The sequence below is a fragment of the Sturnus vulgaris genome, chromosome 5 (genome assembly GCF_052056855.1).
Source record: "Sturnus vulgaris isolate bStuVul1 chromosome 5, bStuVul1.hap1, whole genome shotgun sequence".
In the NCBI taxonomy this organism is placed as follows: Eukaryota; Metazoa; Chordata; class Aves; order Passeriformes; family Sturnidae; genus Sturnus; species Sturnus vulgaris.
Window position 1 is genome coordinate 22714761 of NC_142247.1, and position 16015 is coordinate 22730775.

The 16015-nt window shown below is 38.0% G+C and overlaps 1 protein-coding gene across 11 annotated transcripts in view; it reads right to left on the minus strand.

Moving 5' to 3' along the window:
• Positions 1–16015, minus strand: part of ATP2B1 (ATPase plasma membrane Ca2+ transporting 1) — a 61177-nt gene that overhangs the window by 29727 nt on the left and 15435 nt on the right. For all 11 annotated transcript variants that reach the window (XM_088165048.1, XM_088165046.1, XM_088165050.1 and 8 more), the window contains exon 2: positions 4743–5154. In XM_088165048.1, coding sequence (XP_088021174.1) covers positions 4743–4947 — 205 coding nt within the window. In that variant the 5' untranslated portion in view covers positions 4948–5154. The remainder of the gene's footprint in view (positions 1–4742; positions 5155–16015) is intronic.

Below are 16015 nucleotides of genomic sequence, written 5' to 3' on the forward strand. Positions count from 1 at the left end.
GAAGTGGCTGAAGTTTCCCACACATGGAATCAAGTCCCACTCCATATTTCAGTAAAATACCAAAAAAGCCACATCTCAAACATAATTACATAAGTAATACCCTTAAATCAGAGTCACTATAGAAAGCCAGCTATATTTTACAATTCTCACCTTACCAAAATAAAGTTGATGGTCTACCTGCTTAATATGTCACTTAATATGACATAGGAACAGAGTAATAATAACACACATACCTTCGTTCAAAGTAAACAAGTTTGCAAGACAAGATCATTAGTAGAGTTACTACTATTGAGACTGAGTAGCACCATAAAGCTTTAGCAAGACCACAGCCCTTGAAGGCAGCTCTGGTTCCCAGTGTAGGGATTCTGTATTCAGAGACAACATCCTAGGATCCTAAAAGTAATGTAACATTTATAATGAGATGTTTATTATAATTAAAATATAACTATTATAATTATTGTATTTCAATATTAATTATTATATAAAATACTATTAAAAGTTGTTGATGGTCTGCAGGCATCATGTGGAAAAAATTATGATGCTGCTTCCACCTGGAGTGGTGGTAGTTATTTGCTCTTCTGAAGCTTCACTTTCTTTTTATCTCTTCTCACACAGAGAGGGCCCATGTTTAGCACTGTGCCACGTCTGTCACCTCAGTTTTGTATCTAGCTGCTTTCTTATATGGCATATCTGAGTCCTCCTCTGTCTCAGTTCTTGTACCATTCTTAAGGGACAGTAGCAGACAAGAGAGAGGGGCCTACACAAAAGGCTACAGCATGTTTCAAGAGCTTGCCATGACCTTAAAAATAAAGGAATACCAAGTGTTTTCAGTGCAAGGTCATGCACTCAAGGTTTTCTGTGAGCACACCACCTGGCTACTTCTCTAAAAGTTTCCAGCTGACGAACCCACCATTCAGAATTAAGCTACTAGCTGATTTTTCAAATCAAAATTGCCAAACTTCAAGGCATGTTCAGAGCAAAGGTCTGGATACTTCCACCATATTGACCCCAAGGTTATGATCAGCACCAGCTTAGATAACTACTTTCTTAGTAGCAATTTTTTTTGTTGCTAACCGAACTGCTTAGTGATAAAGGCTTTGCAAACATACTAGGTAATAAATAAGAACAGTAGCCACTGCAGCTGGCTTTCATATTAAGGGGGTATTTAACACCTCTAACGGACATTTCCTAGAATCATCACATATTTCAAGACACTTTGAAAAGGCTACTGAACTGCAAAGCTCAGTTTTAAATGCTAACAAGTGCTATGGAATCACTTAACTGAAAAGCAAACTATGTGCAGATTTCTTCAAAAGTGAAATGAATTAAACATACTCTGTGTATATGAAAAATTACATTTATTCAAACAGTCTTCGATTCACCTTTAATTCATGTCCTTGAATGCTTAATACAAAGGAGCAATTGTACTCATTAGCCATAACCTTACACTTCTTGCAGTTCAAGCTTTAAGGTGCTTACTTTCACTCTCAATTCAAGGAGCACTGCAAGACTATTTTCAAAATCAAGCTATACATTACAGGGCCTACAGAAACTCAGGACATTGTGGTAATTCCAAAAGGCTGGGCCATATTGCTATTTTTCAGAAGATTATACCTCTCTATTCCTTTTACATGGCAGAGTTTGGAAATTTATATACATAATGTTAGCAATATCACTCTCTTCCTCCCTTTGCAGGGTACCACAGTGGAGAACATCAGAAATATATAACAAAGGTGTTTGAAGAATGAAAAGTGTTTCCAAATGAGGCTATAAAGTCAAACTACTACCAGAATCACTTAGTGAAGATTAGTAAATAAGCCTAGCAAAGACAAAAGCCATTTTTATTTTTAGTATAAACTATAATACACCATGCACCATTACTGAACTTCCTAGGTTTACCACACAGCTGGCAATTTCATAGTTCACAATCTACAGTCCTGAGGTCAAAACTACTGCCATTATATTCTTAAGTATGTGTCTTAACATAAATTACCCTTAATTTATGTTATATGGGGTTAAGTTTGAAAAATATTGTCCAAGGGACTAGTTAATGTTTCATATTCGAATTTTATTAGAAATATCTATATCTGTCCTGAATATAGGACAGACTTTTGCTACTAAAGATATTGCAAACATTCATTTTGCACATTTGTTTACATGTAAGCAATAAAGTCTGCTCAGTGTCTTCTTCTTTTTTTTTAAATAATACTGGTAAAGGACTGTTCCCATTTCTCACTTCAAATCAGATAAGCTTGATCCAAATTTTGCCTGAAAACAGACGTTGTCTTACATTGTCAACAACTTCACAGCAAGAAATGGAACAAGCTGAACTCATCCACTGTGTACCATGTCAGAACTACCTGTACTTTTCCTGTGAAGCCTTTGGTAATTACATAGTGGTAAGAGTGTCATGTCATAAAGAAAGCACCTGATTAGGAAAAAGTGTCATAGGGCCTTGCAGGTATACACACAAGGTTTTAGAGAGCTAGTATTAGCATAACACAAGTTTTCTGCAAGATCTTCCCTAGACTTTTTTCCATTAGTACTGTCTCCCTTTCTATACTTACAATTAGCATTTGACAAAAGTGACCTAGTTCTACCTTTACAAGAGCTCTCCAGTACTACCTCCAGAAAGTTTATAGCAGGTTACCTGACAGAGGTGGATTCTCTTAAAATTTCATGTTGTGGTTTAGAGCCAAAATGACACCTCTGTGGAACACCATTCTAACTCATCTTAATTAACCTTTTCTGAGCCTGTTAACACGTTCAGCTGTTGAGTCTTTGGCGTGTTTATGAGCTTCTCTCACACTTAAAAAAGGATGATGCCTTTTTATTAAGTCAGCAACTGCATGTAACTGATTGCAGTGTACATCTAAATGTCAAATCCTTTTGAAAGTGAAAGGCCTTGATCACACAAGTACAGCACAATCAATTGCAAGAAAGGACACCCAGCCCTTGAGTTTTAGTATGCTGACACTTATCACTCCCATGTGTTAACCTGCATGTTTGTTACATCAAGAAAACAAAGTGAATCCTGCAGTATACCAGGTGCTTAATGCATCATGGCTATATAAAATTGTATGTCCACCTAGCTTGCAGTAATAATGGACCTTTAGCCTTGCAGATAACTGTACAACAGAATTCAACTCTCCATTCAATTCCAAAATAGAGAAAACTATATACCTTTTCACTGAGAAAGGAAACTGCCTTCCAATACTATGCAACAGGTCAACAGAGTAATGAGAGCCTATTGCTCCTGAGATGTGCTACACTGCTTATACACTACAGTGCTTCACACACATGCACTGTACTACTCTACAATTGCCAAGGAACAGAAGTTTGTACTCCTCATGTTTTACAAACTTCTTCATCCTGAAATTGGTCTACTCCCATTCACTGGCAGTTCAGCCATGTCAGCTGGCTGCTTTCAGTTTGGTAAGAGGAACCCAGTTCATGTACTGATAATTTCAGGAGTCTGGCTTCAAAAGCAGATCAAGCCAAAACATGCTAAATGCAGATGTACCCAGAGGTACCTTACGGCATTAGTAGGCTGCTCTTGGTCCAAGAAGGCAAATCTTTCCATAGCATTTCTGAAGAACAGAAAGCAACGGCTCTCCAGGATTAAGACAGCAGGTACTTTACTGCCACCAACATGACACCACATTGGTTAAAATCTATGTGAGTCCTTAAATGCAGAGACACTACAATTTGCCAAAATCTTGATTTTGGTACTTCTCAATTGCTCTCAACAGCAGGACTTCACAATAAGTTTCAGCTAATGTTTTTACATATTTTTATTGAAGTACAGTTTATTGCAAGTACTACGGTATGTAGATACTACAGTACCTTATGCAGTATGACTTTCCTCTTACACAAATACACTTAATAGTTTCCATTTACATTGGAAGAAAGCAGTAAGAAACAGCCAGGTCTTAAGGAGAACTTCTGGAATGTTCTCACAAAGGACACTTAATGAATATTTACTTATTTCTTCACATTTGTACAGATTATTTTGGTGTAATAACTCTAGATAGCAAAAGCATCATGCAGCTACACTTTACAGAATGCCACTAAGTCCAATATGGTAAAAACTCCAGAAGAGATGCTTATTTCTAGGGAATAAGATCATGCAATCACTTTGCAAACCTTCTTCTAAGAGTACACCTCAATGCTTCAAGTTATATTGATAGTTATTTTGCCTAGCTCAAATGAAATCTACAGAAATACTGCAGATTTAAAACCTAGCTACTGCTATTAAGAATTCAACATAGCACAAACAGAAAACATGTAATCAGTTTTAAAAATTGCTGCATTAGGAAATCCAAGAACTAGGTAGCCACACAGAAGGATTAATAAGCCCTGCATTAGATTATTAAAACCCTGGGCTCTATAAGAGCATGATCTGAATTGTGAACTATAGGTCATATGAACTATTCAGAAAACTGATACTTTCACTTTGAACACTGCCATGTTGCATAGCTGTACACAACAGATGTCTACAATGAACTTTGTTCCAAGTGCAACTTCGTTAATGCAACATCTCACATGCAGTTAGACCAACAGAAAAAAACTCTTGCTTATTTATTACCATGGAATACTTCCATCTTAAAGGAACAAGAAGCAATATTTTGTTATGGTAACTAAAATGCTTTTACAAACTTCATTCTATTAAAAAAAAACAGTTTGCTGACTAAGGCTTTACCTAAATTGAGTTTCCTCAATAAGTGTTAAAATTTACTTACCTTCATTTGGTGAAGTTTTCAACTTTGTACAGATGCCATGTACATCACCATAGCATTCCTGTATTTTATGCAGTGCATCTGCAGCTCGAAGTTCCATAAGAGAACGGAGCTCTGCAAGAGTAACTCCAAAATCTCCATGATTAGCTTCTTTTACAGCATTTTTTACGCTGCTATATGCAACCGAGTTGTTTGCCATGTCACCCATGATGCATGCAGTCTTTAGCGTAGACAGTTTCCAGTGAGGAACAAAATTTCAACTTAAAATATTTCCAAAAGGAAAATAAATCCTTTGGGTATGAAGACAGTCAGGAGAGCAGACACATCAGCCAAGCAAGAGAGCCCGTCTGGAGAGATATCTTTGAGGTTGTCCCATGGCGAGTTCTGTTCCCCAAAGCCAAAAGGCATGTACAGTCTAGGGAGAGAATAAATACACATTCAGTTACATAATAGCTATACTGAAATGCATTGTAAGACAGCCCTTAATCTTTGTACTGAGGTTACAGAACAAATTTCTTTTTAAATTTCCTATAATATTTTTATTTTTCATTCCACGGGCAAGAGCAATAAGGAAGAAAATGGATGTTTCTCATCTCAAAACAACCTTGCATAATTGGATTTCCTTAAATCATTAGCTTTGTAACAACTGTTGCCTTTAACACTGGCATTTTCCTTCATATGTCCATATGGTTCATCATCAAGCAGCAACCTTTAAAAATACCTAAAATTAAATCTGTTTCCAGGGAAATGGAGCTTGTAGCGTCCACAAGTGATGTCACATGGGGAAAGAACATGCTCGTTAAAAATCCCCACTTTCCAACCAATGCTCTTACCTCAGAGTTTGGGAAGAGCAAGCTTTCTTGTGTTCCCATGAATCAGAAATGGGAAAAGAAAATAATTCAAGAAAAACCACTTCAACACTAAGCTAGCCCACACATGAAGTACTTTTGTATTCTAAGTAGGATTATATCTTCAGGCAGACCTAGCTCATAATACATTTTTCACGTCCATACCGTTTCAACCCTCCTCCAGCCACTTCATCACAACTCAAGCCTTGCACAGTATCTCCACCTAATTCTTTGAAGAGAGGGGAAAATGGCACAATACCACCTTTCTACAGAAGGGATGAGGAGACTGAGAGCAGTTCTTCCGTCTGATGATCAATGCATTGTAGCTGAGAAATTATCATCTAGCCACAGGACTCTGAACTTGCACAGGCATTCTATATCTAATCCCTGCTCAGCTGACACATCTTGCATGTACACATGTAGCTACACAACAGTGCACACACAGACTCCTCATGCCTGTGTGAAGATTTGCTGTGTGCCAAAACCAGATGTCTGATCATGTAAGTCAGCTTTATAATGGAGAGCAATGAGGATATGTAACAACATATTCCCCCACAAAACACGAGTGCCAGGCTCAGATGAACAATAACTTGGACACTTCCAGGTCAACAAGATCCTCAGGTGTCATACGCCTATTAAAGGCAAAAATACGAAGGCAAAGCATCAGCAAACAAGATTTCTAGCGACTTCTCTGCCAGGTTAGAGGACTGTTTGGCTGAACTGCTGAGTTTATGTTGAAGTAAGCATATATAAGCACACAATTACCAGAAATTTAAGGTCTCGGTTCCAGGAAAGACTCAGATTTCTGCTCTGGAAATAATCAGATGCAGCTATACTAAATCTACCATTTAAAGCACCACGCCACAGTACTTTGTTTGCACTGGGAACAACCACTGAAAGCCCCTGAACTGATGCCACCTGACCACAAGTGACAGGTCCATCTCTGGCAGAACTACAACTTCTACAACTGCAACTGCTCTTCTCTTCCTGTCACAGGAGATTCTGAGAAAACCACTGTCCATGGCTGTTTCCCAAAGAGTGACAAAAAGCATAAGGCAATCAATATTCACATGCATAAAACTTCCAACATTCTATAACATCAGAAAATTTCTCAATTCAAAAATTAATTTTAAATTTTGATTGTTTCTCTGTTACTTGTAAGAAAATGTTGCAACAGTTGAAGAGTCCATGATGATGGTGTTATAACCTACATGCTAGGATGTAGTTTTCGGTAAGACTCTAAAGAGTATCCTTCAAGTGAAGAATTTCATGCAAACCATGTATGAAAGAATTTTCTTTAAAGACATACCACGTTGTTATCTAATGCCCAAAAGCTGGATGTTGTTGTCCAGCTGGCAGCCTAGGAGGATTTATCAGCTGGCATCTGATCATAAGCTATGACAGTATAACAAGAAGCAGATCAGGCAAATGAGTTTGTATAGCTATGGTGAAGATGCTGCAGCTGCTAATTAGGCAAAAATAGACCTAGCAGAAGGCCCCACAACCAATTACATCAAACTTGATTCAATCTTAATTAAGAAAAGCTCTGTTCAAGCATCCAGCAGAAGCCCTGTACTTCATGCCCAAACACACCCAAATCCAAGAGAAAATGATAGGAAAAGCTACAGCTCTAGTCACTGCTCACTTGTCCTCAAAAATTTTAAGACTTTCTCTCTCCATATATATGCACAGAGTGGGCAAAACTTGCTTTCATATACAACTAAACTTAAGAGCAGTAACTCTGCTTAGTCATAACTCAGTGTGTTTTGCACTCCAGTTCTAGCCTTTCCATGCATCTATATCAATTTTTACTAATAAATAATAATCCAGATTAGTCATTAAGTTTATACTGAAGGGGGTTCTTTTCTATATACTCTAAATGCCATCCTAACATACCAATGGACCCTTAGGGTTCACTGGCAAATTCAATAAGCATGCATTAACTAGAAAAAAAATGTAGTTCTACAGATCAGCTCTAGTAGTGATACAAATTATTTGATACATCCATGTTAGCAAAGAACTGTGGAAAATTGAAAGGAACAGGAATTTGAAGACTTCACTTCAAATTCTGAATACTGTGCAAGTGTAATGTTGCTCCAGATCATAAAAACTTGATTAAACGTTATCAGTTTTTACACAAAATCAGACTAGTATCTGCTTCAGTAGTCCATTTTTACCAGGCATTTCAACAGAGCACAGTGGCTTCTTGTCATACAGGTACAGAATGAACGTAGTTTAACACAGATTTTTCTGTAGGAATCAGCAAAGAAACTTTCTTCAAGAAATATCCTTAATGCAGTTTTGATGTAAAATCTCACAACATTTCAATCAGTTCCTGTTACAGCAAGTTCCAAGAGTCCACTTTTGTAACATTAGTGGTGATGCATAATGAAATTATTGACTGAAATTTAGTAGCATAAAAGAAAGTTCATTTTAAAGCTACAAAGATCACCTAATAGTATTTATCGTCTCAACTAATAAAATACTTTGTTTTCACCAGTGTTTCAGTTCTCAATTATTGCATCAACCATTTGAAATAACTGAATAGCATGAGCTCTGAAGCACTATAGTTTAAAGCAACTCACCTCAAACTTCCAATCTGTTAATATCTCAAATTTCAAACCCAAGAAACAAGCTAAAACTCATTTATACACCACTGCTGAAGTTCCAGCCTATTTAAAGTTTAATTCAGTTGAAGTTTTGTGTTAGTGTCCAGCTTAAACAAGCTGCAGACAAAATTATTAAGATGTCTATATTTCATTAGACACATCAACTTTTGGGTAATCCTTTATCACTGACATTGTGTTTATCTCTTAATATCACTGAGACTAGGAATAACTTTAAAAGCTATTATCTGTCACACTCAAGTGACTAAAAAACTTGAATTGCAGAGGCAGATTTCAGTAGCAGCACATACTCTCACAGGTAGGATTCAGATACTTATGTAAATCCCTCTGAGAAGACCTTGCTGCTCTTTGACTGTAGTAACTTCACTGACACATCTTATCATTGTAGCTGCTTATGAGGAGTAACTTCCTTACCCAAATCAAATTACTGTTTATTGCTAAGGGACTGTGTTTTGTTACCAGACAAAGACACTAATTCAAACCCATAATCCATTAAAGAAAGGTTAGACAACTTTACCAGTGTTGTAAGTTCAACATCAAAAGCTTCTGTAGTTGGACTGGAGAAAGGAAAAGCTCTAAACAGAAGTCTGCATGGAGAGATGCTTACCAAAGCATGAAGAGACTACAGATGACTTGTCTATTAATGCTACCAGAACATTCTGGGCTGACCAAATTAGAAGCTGCATATGTTTTTTTAAGTGGTCCTGTGGTGGCACAATTACTATTGCCCAGATGCACAGGACCTAGCATACCTTAGATCCCTATCCAAGCTTTTCCTATGATTACATTTAATACTTGCTTCACTAACCTACAAGGAAACACAATTTTCTTAATCAATATTAAAACACTTAAGAACACTCATACCTCAATTATGTCATTCAATTTAATTTATACATCTGCTTGAACAGTATGCATTCAGATACTGAGCATTAGCTGGTGGCATTCGACCTTCAGCAGCAACACACTAAAATTGGGCCCTGTAATATAGGAAAGGGCTTGCAAAGTGATTATCTCAGGAAAGCCTTTGTTTAATCTAATTAGTCAAAGAATACCAGACAGATCTGCATATCAAGAAGCTGTTGTGATAAAAACTGTCCCCATATGTTTCAGTTGTCGTGCCTTTTAACCGGCCTACAGCTTCAAAGATACTGAAAAAAATATAATACGCTTTTGCATACTTTAGTTTGGATATGATGCACAGCTTCAAGCCATCAAATAACATTGCAGTGGTGGGGGGAAGAATGGAAATTGTCTGCAATATTATTATAATGGAATATCATTACAATGAAAAGTAACTAACTGAGAAGTAACCTGGAAATCCTACTGAAACTGACTGAGGTCTTGTGCTCTGAAGGGTCAAACTTCTTTACTGTAAGAGACAGATCCTCCCACCTACTTGACAGGCTACAGAAACTCACCAGCTGTTTCACAAGGAATATGAATGAAGCAAAACGTTAATGCAGAACAGTAGCATTTACAAGTCTCTATTCTGTATGTTAAATGTGTCTAACTGAACAAAGAGGAGTTAAATAATTCCAGTGCCATGCTGTTGTTTTAGAGCAAACATCTTAGCCAGCCTGGTTTATAAAAAGACAAGTAGACTGAAGAACTAAGAGGCAAAGGGCACAAAGTTTTTAGCATATCATCTCCAGTCTTAAATATGCCCAACAGTGTTGTAATGACAAGTTTTGGTTATTACAGCTTATGTGCTACAAACAGTAAATTCATCAAAGGTCACGACTTTTGCTTAATTTTAAAAGAGAAATCTGATTTAATTCTGAAGCTTAATCTTCTGGGAAGCAGATGTACTTACCTATCTGAAATAAAAACTGGCCTAGATTCTGCATTGGATTTAAACACTGGTATTGTCCCTGCTCATTGCAAAGGGTTGGACAAGATGACATTTAAAGGTCCTTTCCAACCCAAATTATTCTGTGATTTATGGCACTTAATCTAATGGATTTCTGCTGCCTACTGTGATTGACACTTGTAGAAACAGTTTCATCCACTGGTGGTTTCCTTCCTTTAAGACCCCAAATTTATCTCTTATTGAAATGATAGCCAACATATTAGGACTTCAGTAGTCTAAAGTCAGTTTCGTGGTAGTAGCAGGAGTCAACACACAGGTTCTGCTTCATTTTCCTCCTATTTTGGTAGCAGCAAGGAAAAACTGTACGAGTCTTGAGGGCGAGTTATTATGGCATGAAGGGCATAAGCTTCTCTTACGAAGCACCTTGGTCCACAGCCACTGCCAGGAGCCCAGCAAGCATCCAGACATTTTGTTATACCATCAAGCATCTGCACAGCCTGTACTGCCCTGCCTGTCCAAGCCATGGCCTCTCCTCACTCACAAAACAACGCAGCTCCAGCTGAAGTGACACCTGGATTAATAAACACGATCAGAAAGTACTGTATAGAAAAGTCTGAGTAGGACACTATTTTATCAAAAGTTTAAGCTAATCATTAGTTTTCTGAGGTAACCAAACAGATATTACTCATCCAAAAATAGACAGACTGACACAACAAGAAGGGCTTCAGAAAAACTTAGGGGCACATTCAAGGAACATCAGGCTTTGAGACATACTGGAAAATCCCAGAGGACAAAACCTCTGTGATCATCACTGAAGGAAATGTCAGGTGTTCTATGTGTTTGAAACACTAGCCTTTCACAGTCACCTACTTCATACTACATTGCTGGCTTGTCCACAAGACAGCAAACAAGACAAAACCGTGCAAAAGCGTCAAGTTTTTAACCACTTAAAACACTTTTCTGCAGTCTCCACCTCTAATCAACACTCAGGCAGCTTTTCTCTTCTCTGCCCACAGGCCCTGAAGCTTCCTTCTTCTGTACTTCCTTTTCCTGGGCTCATCTACTTTCTGCTCCATGATGACACTATAAACTAAAGGCTACATACAAGAGGACTGTTTGCAATACAAGGTCACTCCAGTTTAAGACTATAATCCCAGTGAAAAAAGTTTAAACCTCTAGATGTGACTCTGTCCCATCCAGAATAATTTCGAGTGTGCTCAGGTACCTAAAATGCACTTACTGTTTGTGTCAGCGTTCTCATCTAACTTGAGGTGAGTGAAGCTGCCAAAATTTAGACTAAGACAGCTGATGGCTGAAGGCCAACCTGCTGGTGTTTCAAATGCAAGAGAAAAAAAAAAAAAAGTTTCCCCAAAGCCCATCAACATTTTCCATTCTTTCAGATACACTAAGTCCTAAATAAGATGACTGAGGATTTCAAGTTTAATCCTGTGCAGTTTAGGATAATTATGCTGTAAACTACATCTATCATAAACTAGATCTATCATATTAATAGCTAAATATATAAACCTAAAAGTGCTTTAAAGAAAATGTCAAGTCCATTGACAAATTATCCATTAACAAATATTCACGTTACTAGATTCATGAACAACTTACCACACTTTTCTCATCAACATTTGTCAAAACCATATAGACAAAAATGACAAAGCTGAACTTTTTCAAAAAAAGGTAGGGTGGTAGCATGGCAACCAACTCACTAAAATTATACATTTTTAAGACTACAAGAGTTCATTGGCATTCCTGAATTGCAAAACGTGTTCACAAACTCTCACAAGTGTGTGTTAAATGAGGCAACTAAGTTTCAAGTAAAGGAAAAGCGAGATGGAGTTGGATTTCAGTCACTTGTTGCATTTAAAGCTCAGTGCAATGCATTCAGCTGGCAATGTCAGCAAACCAGCAGCTAACTTCATCAGTTATTCCTACAGGTATATGACTTGTCCTGAGAAATATTTTCACCCTTTTTTCACAGAACTTGTATTTACCATTTCATCCTGATTTCAACACTTTCCATTGTTTTCTTTCAGAAAGTATTTTTTAATGCTAGTATCCATTTATGCAGAGCAGTAGGTTTTTCACTGTACTCATGCTTCATGACATCAAAGAGATGCAAAAAGCTCTTTAGACTTATGAGCCTTCAGGCAAAAGGCAAAAGTCCATTCTTACCTGATTTTTCTTGTATTCAGAAAACTTCAAAAGAAATTTAAAATTAGTCATAAAACTACTAGGAAATATTTATGCCTATGAGATGAAGCCTAATTACTTCCATAAAGTCACTCTGTATATAATCAATTCCTTTCTGTTAGAGCAGTAAAATTAACTCAGGTCAAATTTTAAGGCTTTTCTTGCTACTTTGGACTAGCTTACTGCTATGTACAAACAGTACCACAAAATAGTCTATATGTTCATTGAACCATAAACAGGTAATATACAGGTAATATATAAATCGCAATATCAATGTGGTAAAGGATCAATTTATGATCCTCAAAATCACCATCCCAAGCAAGAGTTTGGAATGTAAGAAAAATAAAGCAAACACCTCACACCCGGTCACCCATCTCAATGAGTCCACACTGTGATGCTAAATTGGACATATGTTTTGTCCTCTTGTGGCCAAAGTTTAAGAAGCTTCCCTCTTGGCCTGTGACAAGCCAATTTGAGAACCTTCATCTTCAGATTTTTTCACAAGCCTTCTAGAAATACCAGACCACAGTACACCCTTATCCTCAAACCCTCAAAGAGCCTTACTTCTTCAGAAACCTACATTTTGAAAGCTATGCTAGCTTCCCCTGAATGTCATTAATCCCTGCCTGCCAGAAACACACGAAATCAACGGGCTTAAAGAATCATTCTAAGAAAATCCCTTATAAAAACTGCAGTTTTGTTTGTCGTTTTCTCTTCCTAAGGAAACAGAGGGTTTTTTAATTCAAATATCATAACTAGCCCACACTTGAGCAACACTTTGAGAAATACGTCACAACTTTGCTGCTCTTGCTGGTTATGGCAAGAGGTCCAAGGATCCTTTCTGTTTGGTAAGGGGTTTTTTCACATCAGTATTTGAATTTGAGAATCCAGTGTATGGCTTTGAAGAAACACAAAAGTGAAATCTCTTGCAAAATTCTTTATTATATGATTATACTAGCCATCTCTTTAACTCTTTTTGATAAGTTTTAAAAGCTTAGCTCACTCATCCATTCTACTGTCCCTCCTCTTTCTGGTACAGTGCAAGAAGCATGTTCAGTACGTTTCACCTCATGGTATTATCTGACATATTTTACGATTTAGTAAGGCTACATGTGGCTTCATCCTTCAGGGATATCTCCAGTTTCAAAACTAGTCTTTCCTCATGATAATACTTTTCCATCTCTCTGAAGTCTGACACCCACTTAGAGGCTAAATTGTCATGCTCCCTGCACTGTCACACGCTTCCAGCTACTCCAAACTTTCTCATTCATGCAGGGTTGATTGCTAGTCTGGGATTGTTTTCACACATTGAAACATTATTGCAATATAGCTATTGGCATCTGTTTGTGGAATGAGGGTAAATTAACTGCTCTGTGATCAGTACACCCATGACAATCCCATGTCCACCATCCAATATACGATAAAGAAACAAACTCCTGAGAGAAGCATTTATTAACATAGACAGGGAATATATAAGCAGTGTTAGTAGACATCTCAGCAAAGCTGAGATTCCCATCAGAGCACTTTGTAGCTCTAACAAAGCAGCAAGTCTGCCACACTCTCAGGTGACCAAAGGCACGGCTGTGCTGCAGTGACACGGTGTAACACTCCCACTCACTGAGGTCCTGAAGCAGCTCTCATTATTTGACACTAACAACACTGCAACTTACACCTGCCACCCTTATCCTTTTGCATTGGGAAAAGCCATCGACTCTGCCAGGTGCATTAATGAAGTAACAGAGTATGGGAGGTCTGCTGTTGCAACAGTCACACAAGGCAACCCCAGGCCTGCAATGCCCATTTCTTGTGTACTTTTCTACTCTTCTTTACAGCACCTCAGCCACTGAGAGAAGGCATTTCATTTTGGGTCCTGCTCTAAGTCCATCTCTCATGGGATATACAGCACTCCAAACGGTTTTGGCACTTCTTCCTTTACTAATGCTTTTTTCTGTTTTTCACAGCTCTTGCTTTCTCCATATGCTTCTATGATCTTTAAATTTTTTTTTCCCTAGCCATGGAATCTGCTCCCTTCCAGGATCCAAGGAGCAAGAAAGCACCATGCCTCCACCAAGTTCCCAAAAGCTCCCAAGCCTCCACCCTCCCACTAGCTGTGATGGCAGCCATGCATTTCATGGTTCTATATCAGTGAGTGGGCTATTGTAGCTGTGTGGGGCAGAAAGCTGTCATCTAAAAAGGATCTCCCCCACCTCAGTGAAAAAATATAAAGAGCAGCCTTTCTACTGTCTGAACAAGTTTTCCCACAAGACACCAGGAAGAGCTCATTTATTTGTAGAAATCACAAAAGCAATGTGGACTTGCCAGGTTAAGGGACAAGACACACATTCAGCCAATGCTAGAAGCATCTTTATCAAGGAACTATATGGCTGCCACCTTTAGATAACATTAAATCTCCCTTCAAGGAAAGGTTCCTCTTCCCTCTGTTATTCCAAGTTGTAGTGGATTGAGCAAACACAGGACACAAGTTCAGTGACTTGCCACTAAACAAATAGCATGGTACATCCCTTTTTAGTGAAGGGCAGACACTGTTTGGTTTGACTGCACAGCAAATTCACCTGACTGTGAAACAATGGCTCAAGCAGATTTAGTAAATTTAATTCATTTCTCAGTTTTGGTAGGCTATATAAAATTGCTATACAAACTGGCTATGTGCAATTAATAATTGCTGCTTCATTTCTGAAGTCTTCAGTTGTGAAGAACTTTATTGAGCATAACTGTTTAGATTTCTGAGATTACAAAGACAGTGTTTGATTAATATTTAGAAAAAATAAAGTAACTCAAAAGAAATGCAAATAAAACCATGCTCCATTATAATATTTTAAGTCCTATGCCACACAGTAAAGGAAATCCCTTCTCCAGTTTCCCAGAAACCAAATGCTTTAAGTCTTTGCTAGCATCAGTGGATCCTAATGTACTTTGCAGACAGCTCTGCTTCCAGTCTAATCAGCAATCATTCAAATTATGAGGTGAGCTAGGTGTCTAATTTAGCTCTGGCACAACTCCTCTAGGTAGGGAAAGGCCATGCCTTGAAGAATTTCATGGCAATCAGCTGAACTTACTCAGTGCTCAGGATCAGCTATTAGATTCTCCTTACTCCCCTGCCCTAATGCCTGGAGCATAACTAACTTTGGCATAACAGCAAGGTGTCAGTCTTCTGATAAGGTAGCTCTGAATCCTCAGAATTGCTCCTAGAATTGCTGGTAGCAATTGTTAATTTAACAAGCTTAATCTTTGTCCTTCCAAAAGATGGTATCTCGATTGAGAGCATAATGCATTCAGCACAGATAAATGCTCAGTTCAGCTGCAGCTGACCATCAGGGCCAAGAGCCTATCCACTCATGAAGACTACAGGTCATCATTCTGACTCAGCAAAGTCAGATAATATTGTGTTCCTTCCAAACAAAGCTACTTCCCACAAGTGTTTGTTTTACAGTGGCACATTGTAACAGTGTGCAGCTCTAGCAATCATTTTGATTTTAGTGATACCAAAAGCATCCAGCATCTCTGAAGAGAGGGAATTGGGAAAGGCAGTATCAGCTTCTCCACTCAAGTGACAAACTTCAAGCATCTTGCTAAATTTGTGCATGCTATCACTTCTGATGGCACAAACTCTTTAAATAACCAAGATTTCTATGTTCAGCTCATGGCCTCCAACAGACTTCCTAAAAGGACCAGAGTCATTGCACATCTGACTGTATCACACCTCGGCTCAGCATGAGATTCTTTCACTATACAGCTGAGTAGGGGCTTACAGACCAACACTTGTTAAGTCAG